This window comes from Lethenteron reissneri, chromosome 13 (genome assembly GCF_015708825.2).
Source record: "Lethenteron reissneri isolate LAM-NWPU_2019-01 chromosome 13, ASM1570882v1, whole genome shotgun sequence".
Lineage (NCBI taxonomy): Eukaryota > Metazoa > Chordata > Hyperoartia > Petromyzontiformes > Petromyzontidae > Lethenteron > Lethenteron reissneri.
The window spans coordinates 1,901,241-1,914,962 of NC_083791.1; the positions used below are offsets into that span (position 1 = coordinate 1,901,241).

The 13,722-nt window shown below is 44.4% G+C and overlaps 1 protein-coding gene across 2 annotated transcripts in view; it reads left to right on the forward strand.

The window, feature by feature from the left end:
• Window positions 1–13,722, forward strand: part of ACAD8 (acyl-CoA dehydrogenase family member 8) — a 591,584-nt gene that overhangs the window by 301,124 nt on the left and 276,738 nt on the right. For both annotated transcript variants that reach the window (XM_061550860.1, XM_061550861.1), the window contains one exon: window positions 9,933–10,102. In XM_061550860.1, coding sequence (XP_061406844.1) covers window positions 9,933–10,102 — 170 coding nt within the window. The remainder of the gene's footprint in view (window positions 1–9,932; window positions 10,103–13,722) is intronic.

Sequence of the window (13,722 nt, forward strand, 5' to 3'; positions counted from 1 at the left end):
GCGGAGGCAGTCGAGAAAGTAGGATTCACAATATAAGCCCCCCTTCTCCTCATCGCCCCTCTTACTTAAGTTGATCCTCCCCTGTCTTTCCTCGCCCACATAAAAGTCCCCACTCGGGGGGAGGGGGGGTGGGTAGTGAGCTGACTCTCCTCCCTCCTCTCAACGCAGGAGTACAGAGTCTGGGACCTGCATCCCATGGAGGTTCTGAAACCCCCTCACTGCGTCGCGCTTATATAAGCACAATAACAAAAACAATAAATACAATAAAACAAATATATATATCGGTCTGGAATTTGCTTCGTCTCAAATCGCACGTCTTCCTTCAGGCACTCCAATTTCCCATCACATGCCAAAAAAACTTAATTTGGTCAAGCATACTAATGGAACAAACCTCCCGTAAAAGGTAAATTGAGAACCTATGACTTATAATTAACAATGTCAGAGGATACACATACTCGCACAAGTGTTTGGTGGTAATCATCATTGTTAGTAGTGCTGAATCAGTGGTGGAAAACAAACACTCTGCTGTGATGGGGACCTGCATCTTCATCGTGAATTTGCTTGTTCTTCATTACGAGCGCTGATGTGTTTTATGTTTTGCGCAGCGTTGCATTGCGTGCAATTCGCGTGCAAACGTAGAAGTCAACGTGTGTACCCCGTATTTTTTTCTGCATTGTTAAAATATAGATTTTGTATTCAGGATAATTTATTTAGTCAATTTACATGTCTGAACCATTCCTTAGTGTGGCTTTCGCTTAAATTGTCGCCACATGACAAGGTAAGTATTGTTACCGATGTTTTTATTTTTCCAAATGATCCTTATGGCGGTACCCTGGGGTACCAAATAATACAAAATGGCCGAGGCAATTAAATATTTGATTTCTAGGACACATTTTTGTTTACAGGGGTGTACTTCACTCCGCGACTGGGGTACCAATCAATCCGAAATCAGTGCTAATCCGCGATGTCGAAACGCTGCGAGGACGATTGCGCTGAGACCCTGAAAGCTCGTACGCACCGTCGTGGTGCATCGTGTACAGCTCGTCGAGATGATTCGATTGCTGCATTGCCGACCATCAACAAACTAAACATGACTGCATCATGGACATTGTGCGAGAGCCGGGGTATTATGGAATGCCGGGGTACCGCCATAAGGTTCAATGAAGGGACTGCGACCGCCCCATCGTCCTTTTGGAATTTACATGGCAACTTCGACGTTACCTACTGATATGGCCATGACATCACCCTCTTAGACAGCTCGCTACTACCGTGACGTGGTGGGGTAAAGTGTGGGTAATCTCACCTCTTCCAACATTTAAGTCCAGCATGGATAAGTGGTCTAACTAAATACGTCATAGAAGGGCTACGAAGAGATCCCTCTAGTGGAGGCCCCTTCCTCCAGGCGGTGGCGTGGGCCAGCAATTGTTGGGCTGCACCTTTGGCCTTTGCGACGACGATCAAACACAACGTCCACAAGTGAAATGCATAAAAATCGAATACGAGAAACGCACAATCGGCGATGAACCTCAATTCCTTTGTGTGATAATTGCACGCCGCTGTTGAAGCAGAGGCTCGTGCAGTCAAGCTCGTGGTTTGCTCACAAAAAGCGCTCGACGCTCATTTGCACAATTACAATTTAAGTTGTTTCACGCTGGGAGTAAAACTAGTTTTGATGAAACCCTATTGGCCAAACACTGACGATCTGCTATTTTTCTATCTCAGCACGCCGTTAATTGCTGGACTATTTTCATCGTTTAATTTAACTCTGATGGGAAAGTCAACTGGTGTAAAAAAACTTTTTGATACGTATATATCAAGGAGAACCAAAGTGTTATGAAATGTTGGAACATTTTATTTTAGGTGGTTTATGGCAGCATTAATGAATTCCATGTGAACACCAACGGCTATGTGTGTGTGTGGTTATTTCATATGGGACAGGTTCCAACCATTGGCATTAAAACAATCCAGATATAACTGCAATACAGTACATTTGAGCTGAACTACTTTTCTCGGGTTATCAATTTGAGCCAACAGATGGAAAGCTAATGTCAAATCTTTATGATTTCACTCGGTATTATCCTCAGATTTGAGCGCTTTTAACCTGGCTGGGTGCCTCACCGAGCAAATGCCACTGCTGAGTTTCTCGGTTCAATTGCTGTCCTGGTCCTCACAATAAACTGGAGCTCTCAAGTACTGAACACTCTCAGCCAGGAGCGCTTGTCATTGGGTATTTATTTATCAGAGTAAATGTAGTTTGTTACTTAATTATGTGGTCCAGCTCTGAGCATTAGATTGTGTGACCACCATGCAATGGATATTCTTGTTTGGAAGTCGTATAAATGTACAGATAAAAGTCCTTCTACAAACACAAAATAAATCATTTATTTTGCTTCATATCTACGTGACTTTACTGAAAGAACCAAAGAGTATGGATTCCTGCAGTCACGAAAACTTCAAATCTATATTGATTCCTTCTACAAAGACTGTGAGTATGTTGTACGATGCGCTCTTCTGAGCAAGGTTCTCTGACACGGGGTGACGTTACACTGCTCACTGTGGGAGTTCCAGATGTAATTATTTTTGTCTTGTTCAATGATAACGGTTCCAGAATTCGAATAAGTTGCGATAACTTAAAAAAATTAACCGAGTGTGTATAGCGATCTTAACAATCAGCTTAATTAACAACGATTTTTATGTATTTTGATCTGCGCTTTTGCAACCGTCCGCACCGAACAAAAACATTGTCTCCCCATGCAATTGGGTTGAAGAAGTATGACATTGTGATGCATTTCCCCCACCCCCCCAATAACACGCTCCGGGAATTCTCGATCTCACGCTCTGTTTCCCCACTAGCCAGCCCTGGGAGAAGGGGTCCACCCCTTCCCCCCCCCCCCCCCCCCCCGTGCTTTGTCGAGATTTCCAGCGGCTGCTAACAGGGTAAGGTCCCCTGGAAAACGGCTGTGGGGGAACCCTGCTGGGTAGCGTGGAGCTGGAATTGATAAGCAACAATGTCCCTCCAGCCCCCGGACAGCTGTTAGCCATGTGCTGTGATGGATGCAGGCTGGGTCACGGGCAGAGCCCTGCCATCTGCTTCCTAAGCCGGGCCTCGCAATGTAATGCTCTGGCGCGGAGGGCAGCGTGCGAGAGTGACGGCTTCTCCGTGACGGGGGAATGGACCTCTGTTGTCCGTCGCGGTGCTTCGCGGCGGTTGTTGTCGTGCATTTTATAATTTCACAACGCACAATTTCGTACATTGTGGTTGTAAAGTGTATCGAGATTTATATATGTGTGTGCATTATGGATTTTTCCTGGTAACCTGCGTTTGATTCTTGGCCATGCTCAGGTTGACTCAAGGTGGACAGGCGAGATGTGGGCCACACCACCATCTCATGTGCCTGTGTGGCCTTATTCGATGCTTATGAACAACGCTTGTACTTACAAATTGAGGTTTTTTATATTACACTTAGGGGTTCGCAGCGAATGTCACAATGTTCGCAGCGAATGTCACAGTGATTCGAGTTTTGCATTAGGCCGCGTTATCGATGTGACCGCGTTTGTGTCGTGAAACCCTCCACAACCAGACACATCCAAACAAATTAATTGTCACGCGGCGTGCGAGCGTTTGACACAACAGTCATCGTTGTTTCCGCTCACCGGCGAGTTAAAGAGCAACGCTCACAACCAAATGTTTCTTTGTTGCGGTGTGCGTGCGTGTGAGATTTTAGGCGCGTGGGTTGATGACTGTGAGGGATGACGAGAGGGTGACGGAGTCCAAGCCGGTTAAGGGAATCTGCAAACGAAATGCGGAGGGTACCAGGGGGATTCGTGTGCCTCGTTTGCCACCCTTTGTAAACCTCAAGCTGCAAAATTAAACTCGTCACTGCGATGGCTTGCAAATGATACATTACCATGCTCAACAATAATTTGCCTTCAACTAATGATAAACTGCACAGTTTATGAAATAATTAGTTCGGGGTGAGACATTTATCAAGGCTCTTGATAGTGACTTCTACTGCATGCATTCATTACCCACAATGCAGTATTTATAAGCGCCCAACTGTGTTTTGTTTTTGTAATAATATAATTTGTAGTCAATAGATTCTTTAATTTTTAATTAGTTACTGAAATATGACATGTAGCGCAAATGTGTTGGATCTTCAAAGCACAGTCGTTAGTTTGATTGAACTATTGCTGTCAATATGAAAATGATTGAATATTTTAATGAAGGTTTTCTCCATTGAGGTGTATATGAAGGATGAGTGCTGGCTGTTAATGCATTTGTTCTCGCATACATTACGTGCCATTTGTATATTTGGCCTTAAGTTCGTTATTTTTGGCAGACGATGATGCTGACAAAAACCATGAGTTCAGTTTTTTTATACTCTTGCAAAATATTTTTTTAGACGTGCGTTCAGAGCGTTATAAATACATTTAACTTTGCTTTTAGACCTTAATTATAACCAATTACATCTAACTGTCAATACATAAATTGTATATGTGAGCACTCACGGCCAATATTATAATTCGTAATTAGGTTTTTGGGTCAGGTCTTAGTGTAAAAATGTGTCGTAAATCCTCCTAAAATCGACACGGCCAATTAACACAAGTGTCACGCAAATCAAACGTGGCCATATGTACGACTGCTTCAGGAGTACCACTGGCGTTTTGTTGTTGTAGAGGAATCTCACAAACTTTACATGGGTGCGCGGACGTTTCGCTGGAGATGGCGCCCTGCATCGTCAGCTTTTTTGACCCAGATCTCGAGTGAAAACGCTACCTGATCCGAGTCAATGTGAGATCACATTTAAATATTTGAAAGCCTTATTTTACTAAACAATGTGTTATTTTACCAGCTAAGGCCCATTGAGCTATATAGCTCTTTGTCAGAAGCGACCTGGCCACAATTGATAGCTTATAATGTGGAAATGTATAGCAGCCAAATACTATAAATGCATGATTATAAATGTGGGGGGGGGGGGGGGGAACCGGAGAATGCGGAGAGAAATCCACGGCGAGAGAGAGAGACATGCAAACAACATATATACAGGTGTCGGGGTCGGGATCGGGATCGAACCTATGACCTCCTTCATACCAAGCGAGGCAGTTAAGCGAGGCTGTCTTTACGTAGATGCAATGACGTCTTCAGTACAGTCATGCACGTGATCTAATAATATAATCAGTCGATTGGTTGTGACTGGCAGGTCATGTTGGTGCAATAAGCTGAATCTGTTGAGCTATTCATGAAAATAGGCTATCGTTCATGGTACATACGTACGTATGTTGAACATCTTTCGCATCATACATAGCCGACGTACGGTAGGAGGCCACGTTTCGAATGGTGCCTTACGACGGTGCTCTTGGTCCACATGGGTTTCTTCCAGCTGCACGAAATCAATGTCATGAAACTTGAGGATCTTCGCAATATAATCACATTGTGCATCAGAGGCGCCTTCAACTTTCACATTTCTTAGGCCTTGGGAAGGCCCGTTTGTACTGTTGCTTATCAGGCCGAGATATACCTTTGTCGGGCAATCGACCGCCAGTTTGATGGCATTCGTTGTGCTTGTAGCAGGCGAGATGGTGAGCATTTGTTCTCCAATCTGCTGGACCTACCGGGCATGGCCAGCGTGGATGCTGCCAGTCCAAGTAGACATATCTGCGGCAGCCGGGGCGTCCCATGTCCTGACGCCAGGCATGCTGAACGGACTGCCTAGATGTTGAGAGGATGAGGCTCGCTCGTCAGGGGTTCTCCGACCAATTCCAGGCGCTGCTGTTAAAATCCAGGATGTCGCTAGAGAGGCCGTGGTCGTTGTGCCCGGTCTCCGTCGCCCCTTGGGACCTAGTGCCTGGGGTTGGACGTCCTCGCGAGGCCGCCGTATGAGTCGATGGCCACACCCTCCATGGCCCTGTGGAGTTTTGCTAACGTGTATAGAATAAGAACGGTATTTACTGGATAAACACGTTTTTCCACACGTACAAAATCTAATTTATAACTGCAATTCCATCCATCTGGATGTTTGAATTAGAATAAACACTGAGCATTTAATTAGTGATCCTCTTATATATATCCAAGTTTGTTCAATCACATTCTTAATAATTGCGGGTTACAAAGGCTGAAATTTGCTAAGACACTGATTCCCAGCAGTCTCATCTTGTAGAAGATGTCACAGAGTATTTAATGTACATTTTACAGTTGTTCATTTTGATAATTCCCTGCTGTGGGAATCATAGTCTAAATTGTGTTAAAATGGTTTTGCCTCGAGGCTACCAAGCAATCTCTTCCTGCAGGCAATACTTTTGACTTGGGATTTATTTTCATGGGATTCACAGTTGAGATAAATGCCTCACAATATTCCATTGTGGTCTTGCTGGTGGGATATGGTCACGTGCCAATGCAGATGGGGCCATTACGCGTTTGAAGTGGCGTTGCATAAAAAAAACTACTCGGCAAAGTAAACGGCATACGTTGAGATGAATTACCTTCTACAGGCGTGGGACATTTTGGTTCATTAAAAGGCACATTTTGCAGTTAGGGAAATTTGTAATGTTGCTTTTCAAATGGAGCGCGGTGTTTAACATTACCGTGTGAGAGGGAAGGTTAGATGAGGAAAGGAGGAAAAGGAAATCACAGTGCATAGCACATTGCCTAGGGATAGGTTAATTATTTTTGACGGTGTATAAAACAAAAATTGTATTGCAGTCAGTGTTCGGCAGAGAGCTAATGTGATCGTACATTAGTCTGCTTTCGCGAATAAATCAACTGTAATTTCCACAGAAGAACACAACAGTGCTTTTAAGTAATTTTTTTGGCAACTCTAAACGATCAAAGTCTTAATTTCAAGCATCGATGCCGTTTTTGCCGACCGGAGCATTCGGCACAGACACCTGGAATCGTGCCTGTTTCATGAATGGCCCAACGCCATATTCAAATGTGAGGTTTGAAGTGTCACAGATAAAGAGCTTGTTATTTCAGGTGATATTGTTATTGTTATGTTCACGTGTCGTTTTCATTCTTTTTGAAAAGTGAGTAATCTCAGTGACTGATCTTACCTGATGTACATCTGTCTGCCCATCTGTTCCTCCATCCATCAGTCTGGTCCATCCATCCATCTAGCTGACTGTGTATGAATGATCGTTCATAAGATCTTTGCACATAATCCACAGTGACTTACTTTACATCTACTTTACAGCTACAGCTCTCAACCCGTTTGTGTCACGACGACGATGATGATAATGCCATGAAAATTACATCACTCATCATGCGCTCTGTCAAAGCAATGCACAAATGGCACTCAATGATGATACGTTTGAATCCAAGAATTCAACGGTGATCTCACAAAATCACCCTACAATTTTTGTTGCAAGCAATGTTCCTCGGAGCACAGCTGTGAGGGATAAAAATCGTGAATGCATTGCGTTGTTTTCGACGATTGACGGCCAGGAGCATTGTTTTACCGAGCGTGAAGGAATGGCAGATCAACGCTGAGTAAGAGCTGTTTGTAAACGTGACACTGGAAGCAGTCGTGGTACCGAATTGCAAAACTGTTCCTTGGTGAGTTGTGATATTCTGCTGAATAAGGGAATTGTGGCAATACAATTTTCTGAAGTGATGTGTCATGAATCGAATACGATATTTGGCATGTAATTGGAGATAAAATATAAAAAATACAATATCGGTCAAATCACATTGGATTTGCCTGAAGTACCAAAATTCCTTTGTTACGAGACTATCCTGTAAATGTGCAGCTCCCTATATTATTGCGTCTAAAGTCTAAATGTGTTTTTATTTTCTGTTGGAAGGCCTCCATCCCCACTGTTAAAATGTGACCCAGAACGCAGCTAGAATCTGCTCATTGACCACCCCTGGAGATGAATACAGCGGGCCGCTCGTGTAACTTGAACGTCCACAACTAAGCGTGTGTGTTACAGGTGTTATTTAAGAATGGCATAGCATTGATATCGTAACGGTCAAGCAGCCACGGCAGAGATGGGAATAAAAAAAAAACCTTGTGCAGTGGGAATTGTTTGCAGAAATGCACAGGCAACCCAGGGAAGAAGTGTGACGATCAGTCATCCTGATTGATGTCTGATGCATCGGTTCAGGCTGTATCTCAGGGGCCGTTTGTTGTTATTGACTTGAAACTTGGAAGTTGTAACACAAACACAAAAAACACCCCTTGGGGAATTTGTTGGATAATGTTGACTTTAACCTCCGGATCAATATGGCAGCCAGGTGGCCACCGTAAGCGTTTTTTTTCTTTCTTCAGATCTTTCATTTACAGTCTTTCCCATATTGTTGGACAGATGTTGCTGCCATTGTTTTGTGGACTGACATTACTCCTGTGTTGGTTATATTTTGTTTAAGGAACTTATGATTGCTCTCCACTCATTCTGCACGCATGCCATTGCGGTAATACGTGCCCATTTGTGTCTGTGTATGCATCTTTGCTACTGCACCTGTTTCAGCAATGTCTACAGCTAGTTGGGGGATAATTAACTTGTTCTCCTACACGAGGAACCCAGTTTCTTTCTGTACATGCCCTGTGTTGTGAGCCAGGAATTTCACACATTGCATAAGTGTGGCCATATATTTCCATGTAGCCCACAGCCATAGGTTTGTTTCTAGACATCCATGAGAATGTATTGGCTTAGGCGTGGCCTACAGACACATTTATTGACTTACCCACTCCTAATAATTGAGCAACAGTGGGTTTTCTCGCCATTCGCCAAATTTCAGGGCTATCACAAAGGAGCTGTGTTTCACAGAGGGATCGAGTCTTGCCAGGAGGGCGTGATGTTACAATGTGTGCATTTTTTACATTTGGACCACGACACAGGCACACAGTGGCCTTCTCCTTTTGAGATAGATTGAGGGATCTTTACCATCCACTGTGAGCCAGATGGACCCATGAACCTCTGGAACAAGCGGGCAACGCGCTGCCACTGGGCACAAACCACCACCCTGACTTCTCGTTATGTAGATTTTGGGACCTGATGTGGTCTGCTTACAACCCCCCGAAGTCCAACTGTCGTCACTTTCCCCAGTTTAGTTACAACAGACACTGTGTTGTATAACTATTTCTCACACATGCAGTCCTCTTAACTTGCATCATTGACTAAAGTGAATCGCGGAAAAAAAACATTGAATCCTCTTATTGTCTATATTTTGGCTATCTATGTAGCCAACCGTGCTTATCGGAAGTGCAGCTATTCCTGTCTATACATTAAAAATAGCAGGCTATTATATGACCTCCTCTAAGAGGTGCATTAGCCACTCCACATGGCCAAGCTTTGCACCAAGCCTAGCACAGTTACAGTGGTAATGGAACCGCAGTTTATTTTCTATCGTGCCACATTCCTGTTTACGATTAAGCAAACATGGGGTTGGTTCTTCGCTGTGTACAATAGCATAGTCAAGTGTTGTGTTAGCGAACGCTTATTCAGGCCGGCATGGCACGTAGGGTTGCCACCTGTCCTGTTTTTTCCAGGATTGTCTTTCCCTAGGTCAACTCAGCCTTCAATGAGTACTTGATTCAGGATTCCAACATCGGCACAGGGGAGACAAAGGTGACCGAGTATGAGGCTAGCTATTAAACTTTCTCATGTTGTTACAACTGGGGATGTTTAATGGGAAGAATAATATCTTACCATTCCGGAAGAGGAGAAAACGTACGTGTGAATGTATTGTATAGAGTTGCGAATGACTATTATCATTACACAGCTGACTAAGACTGGGACGTTTAATGTCCCGGGAAGATTCACATTTTTCCAGGACTGCAGTGTATCTTGATCCAACAATAGGACGATCCTAGAAAGAAAAAAAAACAAGACAAGGTGGCAACCCCCCTGCGTGCAATGGCGGCCTGGAATAGGCGCTCGCTAATATCACTTGCCTCTTGTGGTCTGTGTGCGTTGTCTTTGGTGTGCCACAGGAGATATTTCCAGTGGAGATGCTGCACAAGGCCGGGCAGCTGGGGTTTGGTGGGGTGTACGTGCAGCCAGAAGTGGGGGGCTCCGGCCTCTCCCGCCTGGAGACCACCGTCATCTTTGAGGCCTTGTCCACAGGCTGTGTCAGCTCAACGGCCTACATCAGCATTCACAAGTGAGCCCATCATCCACAGTAGAGCATTCACAAGCCTATCGTGCTAGAAGACGCATTGTCGCTTATGGACTCAACATTTTTTTAATATTCATAATAAAAGGTAGCATTGCATGTCTTTTTTTTTACAGTGCATACAACATACTTTGACATACGGCTCGGAAATATGGTCATTGATCAAAAACTTGGGACGAAGAGTAAAAAGGGCACAAGGAAGCATAGAGAGAAGTGTGCTGAGAATGCCATTGAGAGACAGAAAGAGGGGCACCTGAAATAGAGGACTTACACAAACTACTGCCATTAGATCTGTTAAACACGTGTGTGAGCTTTGGGCAGACACGTGGCTGGAAGGGGTGTAGAGTGCTTCAGGCACAATCAGAACGTTAGTTTGAGTTTTGGTTGAGGGTCGATCTCTGATCGAACCAATTATCTCTCTGGGGGGTTTATGAAAAGAATACACTTTTGTGCAAAGTCAACGGTGATCATTTTATGGAGGGACTGGTACAGGGCACAGGAATATGGAATTTCTACCTCTGGCTCAGGGCACCGCAGTGGAGAGGAGTGCCGTACTTCCCAACGGCGTGTATGTGCAGTGAGACACTCTGAGTCGGCCTGAATTGTATTTCCTCGTGTCATACCACCGCTGTCCAAAATGACTTAAATGTTGCCCCCACAGTCTGTGTCAAATTGGCTATGGGGCTGAACCAGGGTCCGTCCTAGTAGGCGCAACCGCCAAGGGCCCGATTAACCAACAACAAGACCATGCGGGCTTACGGGACTCAGGGACAATCTGAGGGAGGAGATGAAGCCACAGCCGCTGACACGGTTGCGGTTGCGGTGAAAAAATATTGCCGTGACATCGCGCTCACAGAGGCCTTTGTTGGTGCTTGGATGGCGGGTAGCTCAAGGGACTAATGCTATGGTCGTGTCAGAGCACTGAGTTAGCGCTGTTGAGATCCCAAGTTCAAACCCCCGGCTCCCAGATAAAATAAAAGCATATTCTCTTGTGGTGGAGTGTTTGATTGTCTCAGCCTGTTCATCAATGACTGCACAAAAAGCTATTACATAAATTCAGTTCTTCACTTATTTTGTTTTATTACAGGTCTGAGAGATAAAATGTTTTTTGTATTGGATGATAGATTGTACATTTATTCTTCGTGCATTGCGCGCTATGTGATGGACTCCGCCTTAAAGTGGGGGTTCGACACAGTCACTGGATTGAGGAGGCACTGGAAGGACTTGGGAAGTGGCGTGGGGGTCATTCTCCTTCACGTTATTTCTCTTCGGTGCACAAGTGCTTATTTATCTTTAGCTATGAAGGCACATTTGGGATACAGTTAGTGATAAAACTAACAAAAAAGCATATCTAAAACCTTTAAAATGTATTCACTATATATCTTTCAAAGTAAAAAAAGTATTTCACACCCCTATATATATTTAATCAGAACGGAGACACTATATATATGATATATTTTGCAAGGGAAACCTTGCAACCAAAAAAAACATTTAATTTCGTGCCTTAAGGAGCAGATTTTGCTGATTCAAGCTGCACTGCATTGATAATTATATTTGTATTTTGGTAATGAAATGATAATAATAAAGAAATATACATATATGATAATGAGCAGCAACTTGTAGAAAGTTCACAGAAGGCCTAGTGCATGCCATTTGAAGGTGGAATTTCCACAGCTGGATCACCTGTGGTGATTCGCACAACCTTAGTGCTAAGTTGAGGATGGGCCCCACTTTCCCACTTGATTTCTCAATCCTTGTAAATTGACTCAACGTGGTATGTGTGCTAGCCGCGCTCAGCCATCTGGAATTAAAACCTTTGTTCTGGTTACAGCAGCCACGCTTGTTTGTTCCACACACAGAATTGCCCGAGTGCACGCACAAGCAGGCACATCTGCCTCCAGTCTGCCAACTTGCCAGCCAGCCAGCACATTAGCCAGCGAGAGCGCTCATACACCTGCAAGCTAATGTCTAGACATTCACACACCTCCCCCGTGAGAGCTCGCAAGCAGATGTGAGTTGGCCTTAGCCCATGGCCATCGGCTCTGCAGAAATCATGGCTTGTCACTTGCCAGCTGCCATGGCCGCTGTTACCGCCGCAATGGTGAGAGCCCGAGATAGGGAAACACTTAAAGGGTGCGCTCTGAATCCCATGCCAGTGTGCGTATTCATGTTATGTATCCTTTACCACTCGCAGTTGTTTGCATGACACGCGATCCTGGCTACCCGTGTCGTACACAATAGCAGTGGCAAGCACTGTGGGAATCTGCCAAGGGATTTCCGCAGCCAACTTGGCCTCAGAATGGATACCTGGTATAACGTTTGCGTGAATATCAGCAATGAGTAGATAAAGGTGGCCGGGCGTGCATGGAGCTCTTGTACAATGCTATCCTCGGGAGGTGCTGGCTACCCTCCTATAATGGAATTAGCTGCGATGGTATTTAAAGGAAAATGGGTATATTTTACCATTGTGTAATACCATAACCAGAATCCTTATTTATACTGCAGGAATCTGATGAGCTATAGAGCTATCTTTCACAGATGTCCAGTCGGGTGGGTCAGAAAGTTACAACAACAAACAGTACAAAAACACGATAGCAGTGCAAAGTATAGGAAAAGTATGCAAATTACTAATGAAAAAAACTATTTTTTATTTCACTTGGTAAAGTCCACTGATCTATTCGCTTATTTTTCGTAAGCGACCTGGCCACAAATGATGATAGCTCAATAAAGTGGTTCGTGTGGACATTTATCGCAGCCAAATAATCTAAACGCATATTTTCTAAGTGTGGAGGGAAAAACCGGAGGATCCAGAGAATAATGCAGTCAGTGGTGGAAATTCAACATTTTGTGGCAGGGGCCTAGGATTTCCATGTTACAATGCTTTTGATTTCCCATATAGTGGCACTCATCACTTTTGACCCTGGTGTCACAGTGGCTGAGTTGCCGCTCGACTGGCACTTGAAGACTTTGAACTCGCAACCTTCCAATGTGCTGTCCTGCGTGAGCGCGAGAACGCACGCATGCCTCTAGAAATCTTAAACTCTACAGTCGATTATAAACACATTCAGTTTAACTCATCACATCGTTCTTCCTCCTGCTGTCAACATCGGCCACCTGCTCACTCTGCTCGGTAGAAGTGGTTGTAATACAAAACACAAAAGCTGTAGTTGGCAACTCGGTCACAACCTATTTGTATCAGTGGTGGTAATGATGGTGATTGATGAGAGTAATATTAAATGGGTTTGGGGCATCGGACCCCAGAACACTTGACATGGTTCCTAAGCGAGTTAGGCACGAATCTCCAGGAAGGAAGGCTGAGCTGCAGAATGGCAGGTGCCCCATGGCTCTCAGTGGGCTCCCTGTTGTGGCACCGTTTGTATATAATTACAGCAATCACTCCGAATAAAAACCACCGTGTTCCGGCTTCTTAATGTGATGTCGTTGTTACTGTTTGGCCATGCTGCACACGTGCGTGTGTTCATTTCCTTCATTGCTCTGCAAGGTGTCTTAAGAGTGGGACATTTGATTTTCGCCACAGTATATTTGTGTCTGTGTGTGATTTTTACGTGATGCATTTGTCCATTCATGTGCATCATTGGTCACGAGTG